Below are 7396 nucleotides of genomic sequence, written 5' to 3' on the forward strand. Positions count from 1 at the left end.
AATGGAATAAAATATTACGACCCGCACCAAATAGGGCCAAATAAAGTGGAATTAAATTATTATTAAATATTCTTTTCCCTAAAAACTATAAACCTACAGATGTAAACATACTCTACTCTTATATTCTGAACAACTACCCACACAGTGACTGGTGTGTGTGTGTGTGTGTGTGTGTGTGTGTGTGTGTGTGTGTGTGTGTGTGTGTGTGAGAGAGTGTGTGTGTGTGTGTGTGTGTGTGTGAGAGAGAGTGTGTGTGTGTGTGTGTGTGTGTGTGTGTGTGTGTGTGTGTGTGTGTGTGTGTGTGTGTGTGTGTGTGTGAGAGAGAGTGTGTGTGTGTGTGTGTGCGCGCGCAGCCTCGCTCTCGTCTCCTGCGCACACGCTGCCTCACTCCGACCAATCAGCGCGCAGGGGGTTGTGTGCAGGCGTTGAACTGCAATGGCGGAGACAATGAAGCTGAGTGGAAATCACGCTCCTCCTAACGGGTCCAGGGAAATGTCCAGCTACAGGGACTGCGTGTGTGTGATACTGCAGCTGCTGGCAGACTTCGGGAAAGAGGTTGGTTGACGTTGTTTGAGCCGCGTGAACCCGGAGTCGCGTTGCTTTTAGCCCGTGTTGTTAGTTAGCTACATGCTAATGTTTTTAGCATCCTCCCTCCCCCCCCGGTGTAGCCTGGCTGCTTTTATGCCTCTCACTTTTTCTTTTTTAAGTCCTTGTTACTCAACATTCAGGCGGTGTGTTTGACAAGCGAGTTGCAGCAAAGTAACGTGGGTTTGTGTTATTTACTGTGAACCAGCTCCCAGCTGTGTACAAGTTCAGATATGGCTAAAACTAGCCACTCATCAATTTAAGTTATTTAATCTCATTTCAGCTTTATTGCCATTATTACCCCGGACACAGCCTTTTTTCTAGCTCTTCCCTGCAACCTGTAATTAACCTATGAACTGTATAATTCATGTTTACATATTACCGTGTTGTTGCGTTGTTCCGTACATATCTGATCTCTATACAGTTTATAATTACTGCCCGTTGTCTTGTAAAGGAAGAATAAATACACAATGTATAAAAAACATAATTTGTATGTGTACACTACACCTCTACAGTGTTAAAGTGCATACATTTATTTGCAAAGAGCTTTATCTTAAGCATTAGTACATCATCTTAGTGGCTTTGCGGCACTATTACAACAATTTTATTTTCCAAATAAAATATTTTGTTTATAAAATGTCAGGAAATAGTGAACAAAGATGATGTTTTCAAATTGCGTATGTTCAGTTTACAATGATATTAAAAGGATAAAAAGAAAAATACAGCATACTGCAGAAGCTGTTACCAACACTGACTGGACTTAATCCTAATAGATTATCAGAATAGTTGCTGGTTTATTTTATTACTAATCATCAACTAATAAACTAAGTAGCTTACAATTACTTGAGTAACCCTCAGACCATGCTATTCTCTGTTAAACACTGAATCTGTTTTACACTCACGTCCAGGTCTGTGTAACCTCAACCTGTTTTTGTGTTTTTTGAAATTCAGCTCAAATTAAGTGATGCTGCACTGAAAATAGAAGTCAACTTGGAAGCTGTGGATCTTCCGTCATCTCCAGATGCTCACGCGTTTAAATGTTTGCAGGAGCACATCACTAAATTACAGGTAAAGTGGTCACACACACTACAACTTCTACATTTTAACACTGGTTAAATTACATTATTTTAGCATCTTAAGGCTAAAAGGATTTGAATTCATGAATTATTCCTTTAAACAAAAGATTATTTGTTCTTACATGCAATATTCTTTCTTCCCCATCTGTTTATACAGGCTGTTTCAGAAAGCTTAAGTACACTGGTGGATGCTGATGATGATACGTCATCGGCACAAAACAACACATCAGATGATGCTGTCACCTCATCGCCACTCCAAGAGCAGACGTCTGAGCGCCATCCTCTCAGCTCAGAGGATGCAGAAAGCAAGACGGCGGCTGATGACGTCATGGTTCAGATCAGAGCCAGGAAGTCAGAGGTTGGTCTCACTCAGCAGATCTGTCAGCTGTTTTCTGGCAGTGACATTTTTAGAGCGCTCTTTACTCTCTGTCAAGCAAATGAATAATCATAAGTAATTGCTCCCAAGGATGTGCACATGACGTGCCGCAGTGAAGCAAATGCTTGATGATGATCTGATAAGCCAAGTTCAGCAGAGAAGAAGGGGTTCTTTAGTGCTGTGGTCGGGTAGAACAGACCACATTGCTGGAGGGCTTTGAGAGAGGGCCAGGTCCTTGATGGATTATGAAGTGGATGCTCATTACTCTGAGATTGCATGTGGATGAAGGACAAGAGGCCCCATTCTGTTGTGCATTTATTTTGGTAGCCAAGCAAACAGTATTCATATTCCATCATGTGATGATGGCAAGCAATTCAACTTTTTTGGCTACCTGAAATAATTTGTTACTGAATTTCTCATTCCATGTAATGTAAATTGCTGCACCCTGTTAGCCCCCGATCATTAGACTTGCGTAGGTAAAAAAGAGTCTCATTGCATTCTTGACATCTATCAATAGCTCATCAATCCATCGTATCTTATTATCTGTGTTGTCTCTCCACTGTGACCCCAGATTGAGCGAAGAATATCTGCATTTATGGAACGCAAGCAGATGGAGATCAATGAAAACAATGTACGCGAGTTTTGCAACGTGATCGACTGCAATCAGGGTGAGAATGGGAAAGAGGTTGGGGGCAGGGTGGAGAGGGAGCCTGCACACAGATTGCCAATGTTTGGGAGAGAGCTGATTTCCACAGGCGAGAGGTCAGGCTGAACTGCTCCAAGAGTGGGGCTGAAGTAGCTAACCCACTCGGCCTCAAAACACAACCAGCTTAGTCCAGAAAAACATGAGACAGAGGGCCTTTTTTTAATTCAAAGTCTGTGTGAGACACCAGTTATAGAAATCAGGACATGCTCATACTTGTAATTTAAGTGATATATATATATATATATATATATATATATATATATATATATATTTACAGAAAAATCACTTTTACGTTACATTTTAAATACATTTTTAATAAGAATTTCTCTTCTGTAGAAAATAGCTGTGCCAGAACAGATGCAGTTTTCACTCCATATCCAGGTTTTAAAAGCCATGTGAAAGGTAAGAAAATAAATATTTGCCACAAATGTCAATGTGACATTTCTTAACTGCGTTATTTTGTGAACTGTAGCCATGATTTTTGATCGTCATCATTTTGAGAAAGTCATGGGCTTGACATAACAAGAAATGTTAATCAATACGTTTTGGTTTGATTAATACAATTAGATTCAAATGTCATTCTACGGTACATGTATCACGTCAGAAATCTGTTTTTCACATCAGCTTGCTGCCAAAAGTCTTAAAAATAAGTGCTGTACAAATTAAGGCACCAACAGATCTTTCATTGTAAATTAATTTAAATTGCCTAACAAATGTCAAGAGTCTTGTAGGACCCCTCTGAGTCTTAAGCATGTACAAAGTATCTTCATGCCTGGTACATGCCTATGACTCTGTGAAACCATACTGTTAACTAACCTCTGCTTAATACTGGGTTATGGCTTATGTTTATGTGTTATGTTGTTGGACTGGCTAGTTACGCGGGTGGTAAACAATTACGGGCCCCAGACTCGTGGTGGGGGAGGTCAAGGAGAGGCTGGGGAGCCGCAGAGGGGGCTGATGGCAAGAGACTGCGGAAATGCAGCCATAGAAGAACGACTTCACAACATCGAGACACACCTGAAGCTCCCAACAGGTTAGTGAACGTGTTAATTTTCAACTACACTGAATAGAATAGATAGAATTTTCCATTACAGTGTGTAGTAAATGTAACTCATTGAAATTGCAGTCCATGTGCAAACTATAATTAATCTAAGATAAATTTAAAAAAATCAAGGTCAGTGTTTAGAAATCGCGGCCTCACGCACCTCACGCAGTTGCTGCTGTACCATTTGTGATTACATTTGGTTATAAAAACTTCAAACAGGACGGCACCAACAAAAGGAGCGCTGACTGCAAAGTCTGCAGTACCCAAATCAAGGATGCTGGATCCACCACATCAAATTTTATCAGGCACCTGAAAACTCACCCGGATAGGTCAGTCACATTAGCGCATATGGACAGTTAGCTCAGCATCAGCTATGTAACGTTCACTTACTTACTTTTATTTTTTAGAGACTTGAGACTTGACTTGGACTCGTGACCAAAGACTTGTGAACATCTCTGCCTTACTCACAATCTCCTCCCAATAAAATCACAAGACTGTTCAACAAGTGTTTTATTCCTTAGCGGGTCCAGTTCCATTGAGTGTCTACCAGAGACTAAAGAAGCTGGAGGATCGTATCCTGGAGTTGGAGGGACTCTCCCCCGAGTACTTTCAGTCCACGGTGAGTCTTGTGGCTTTGAAATAGATACACGGAAGGTACTTAGTAATTAGTCTGCGTTCAGTCTGCTGTCATAACCAGTCTTACAGTAACGGATGTAATTTCAACATTTGTATTTTTATAATAAAAGCCATAGGTATATACTTCCTTTACCACAGGCTCTTATGATTTTGGCAGCCCAGACTTATGACACTTTTATAATGATGGCAAACTTGTTCAATGAAAGTGTTCCTGTTGGTATTTGTGTGTTACAAAGAGTGAGACTCTACACTGTTCAAAAATCTTTAGACGTAGTTGGTCTGACAAAAGCGCGTCATAGTGAAGTGACAAAATAGGTAATCATTGATTCTTGCCTTTTGGGGTTTTAGAGGTATATTTTCCCAGTCAATCACACAGTTATAGTGCTTTAACATGAATTATTGTCTTTAATATAGCGTGTATTGCAGACCTGACTCTACAGCTCTGTCATACAACCATTATGAGCAGCAAAATATCATCCTATCATAGTGGCAGTTACTGTATGATTCCCACCTCTTCTTCTTCTTCTTCTTCTTCTTCTTCTTCTTCTTATTATTATTATTATTATCAGTTTTAGCCAGTTGTGTGTTGTTTTACTCACCCAAATGCATTTTATATATATTTTTTCCTTTCATATAACCCGCATTTCCTTCCTCATAAAACAACTTTTAAAAGCCAATTATTTTGAAAATAGTGAAACCTGCATTGTTAGCATCCATGTTTACTTGCTTGCGTTTCTCTTGTTCCCTTCCTTTGCAAACCAAACATGGACCCACTCCTAAAAATATTGTTCCACAGCGCTAGTAATTGTTAAAAAAAACCTCCACAGGGGTACCTTTTAGTTCCTGCTATTGGCAACTTCTCTCTTGTCTTGTGGATGTGTGGACAACCATGTGCCGCCCACACATTTGACCTTACAGGGTGGAGTTTAACCAAAGGAAACTCCTCCCAAAAGGGCATAGACCAAGGTGAATAACCATGAGACATAAAGTAATGATATAAGATTGTATTTCAAGAAGTATTTCAGACAATGATTCACATCCTGTTGTTGAGAAGGCAAGATTTTTAGTCCATTTCACACGCTTTCTGTCAGTTAGTGCATTTAATGTGTATGATGCCTAAATTGGCATGTAGAATATTGGTTTGTTGTAGGCAAAATCATTTCAAAATGAAATCGACTCACTGAGAGGAGTTTATGCGTGATGCTAATGGAGTTTCCCCTGATATGACCGGATACTTCAACACATTCTCCTCCTCGAGCTACACTTGGGTTGATTTCAGTCAAACATGAAAACGCGCTTGGTTAGATTTACTTAAACTTTTAGGTCGATGCAGAAAGCTCACTTGAGAAATGACAACTTTTCACTACACCATGCTTTATAAAGAAGTGCAGACTCAAAAGATGGCAGTAAGTAATTTATTGGACTTTATATTCAACCCAAGTCCCGCAGACTCTAATTTCCTATCTTGAAGGAGTCTGTCCAGCGAATGTTTAGTTGTCTGAGTAAGTGTGCTTAAGATGCTACATGTCTCTTCACACTGGTATTTCTCAGCACCGCATGCTGCTTCTGTGAGTATACTGCTCTCCATCTGCTTTTGACTCATTGCATGTTTGTGTGAGCAGAGCAAGAGATGTCGAGTGTCTTTGAATAAACTGATGGGGTCTTTTATATTCGGAGTACCACTTTTTTTTTTTCTTGCAATTTCTGAAAATACTGTAGTTTGGTGTTTTCTGAAGAGCTGTACACAGTTGGCCCACGGTTTCAGAAACAACATTTTAACATTGAACAGCAAAGGAGGCTCCTTAACGAATTATGCAGCATCTTCGACATAAACAATCCCACAAGGTTTTACAGTTACAGAGTCAAAGACGTGGATCAAAAACACAAATCTCCGAGCTGTCTTACACATATGCTATTTAACCGTGACTTCCCCCGTTCAAATTTTACTTCGTTTACTGTCTCTAACTATTGTCAAAACATCCAATAAAGGTGAAATACCATTAAAAATAACCTTAGAATTAAACAGACTGTTGCAGTTATCTGCTGTTCTTTGCTTGTAAAACTTCACCTCTTTGTATTTCATTAAGTGGATATTAGAAAACAAAAAAAAATTTGGTTTTGCAAAATGTCTTTCTGTTGTATTGTCTGTGAATAAATTATTTTTTCAGTTCTTGAGGTGAAGTAAAAAATGAAACCGACAAAGTACCTCAGTATGCTTTTCCAAGATCGACTCAGTTTAGAAGTTGTACTTATTAAAAAGGTCTGATGTTTACTCTTTTTGTAGAGTCACCTACACAAGCGACCAAAGACGTCCCCTGCTCAGGTTAGTAGTTTTTTTTTGTTTCCTTTCACTGCACTTTGTTGGTGGAGTTTAGCCTCTTTTTGATCTGTTGATCAGTTTTTTTTCTTACTTCGTCCTCCAGGCTTGCAGTCTGACCGAGCTGGATGAGAAGATCAGTGCAGTGAAAGCGGCACTGCTGAAGAGGGTTAATGAATTCGGGCCTGGATATGGACCAGAGTGCCCGCTGTAGCACACCCACAATCCAGTGCTCCCAACTCACAGTCCCTTCAACATGAATCATCCGTTCATTTTTGTATTCCTTACTTTTTCATTTGCACCATTGTCACAATACTGTATGTGATTAAAAACAAACATTTCATGTGAGATTAAGTTTATTGCCATTAAAGACATAAAACTGTACAATAGTTTTGTAGTTAACTGAGATATAATTGATCTGTAAATAAAGGTATTTTTTCCTTCATGAAAAGTTGGATTCATGAGCTTAACATGTCAGCTATTAACTGTAACATGCAACCTGATTCCAATCAGCCGTTCCTGCACACTAATGATTATTTTCAATTAATATAAAAATGTTTCTCACTCGATTAATCTTTGGTCCACAAAATTGTTACACTTGAAAATCTGTAATCAGCGAATTTAACTAAGACGATGAATGAATGATCAATTGTTG

The 7396-nt window shown here is 39.3% G+C and overlaps 1 protein-coding gene across 1 annotated transcript; it reads left to right on the forward strand.

Annotated features, from left to right (window-relative positions):
* The first annotated feature begins 388 nt into the window (after positions 1–388).
* mbip (MAP3K12 binding inhibitory protein 1) lies at positions 389–7192 on the forward strand. Its single transcript, XM_051389557.1, has 9 exons — positions 389–555; positions 1537–1653; positions 1819–2019; positions 2609–2705; positions 3080–3145; positions 3618–3776; positions 4310–4407; positions 6709–6747; positions 6848–7192. Exons 1-9 carry the CDS (start codon positions 436–438, stop codon positions 6953–6955), a joined length of 1005 nt encoding a protein of 334 aa, XP_051245517.1. The 5' UTR covers positions 389–435; the 3' UTR covers positions 6956–7192.
* The last annotated feature ends 204 nt before the right edge of the window (positions 7193–7396 follow it).

This window comes from Dicentrarchus labrax, unplaced genomic scaffold, assembly GCF_905237075.1.
Source record: "Dicentrarchus labrax unplaced genomic scaffold, dlabrax2021, whole genome shotgun sequence".
Taxonomy (NCBI): domain Eukaryota; kingdom Metazoa; phylum Chordata; class Actinopteri; family Moronidae; genus Dicentrarchus; species Dicentrarchus labrax.

Bases quoted from the DNA above. Each gene is read 5' to 3' on its own strand.
- mbip (XM_051389557.1), top strand. From the start codon at position 436: ATGGCGGAGACAATGAAGCTGAGTGGAAATCACGCTCCTCCTAACGGG. The intron at 1,654-1,818 runs GTAAAGTGGTCA...CTGTTTATACAG, and splicing joins AGCACATCACTAAATTACAG to GCTGTTTCAGAAAGCTTAAG. The intron at 6,748-6,847 runs GTTAGTAGTTTT...TTCGTCCTCCAG, and splicing joins CAAAGACGTCCCCTGCTCAG to GCTTGCAGTCTGACCGAGCT.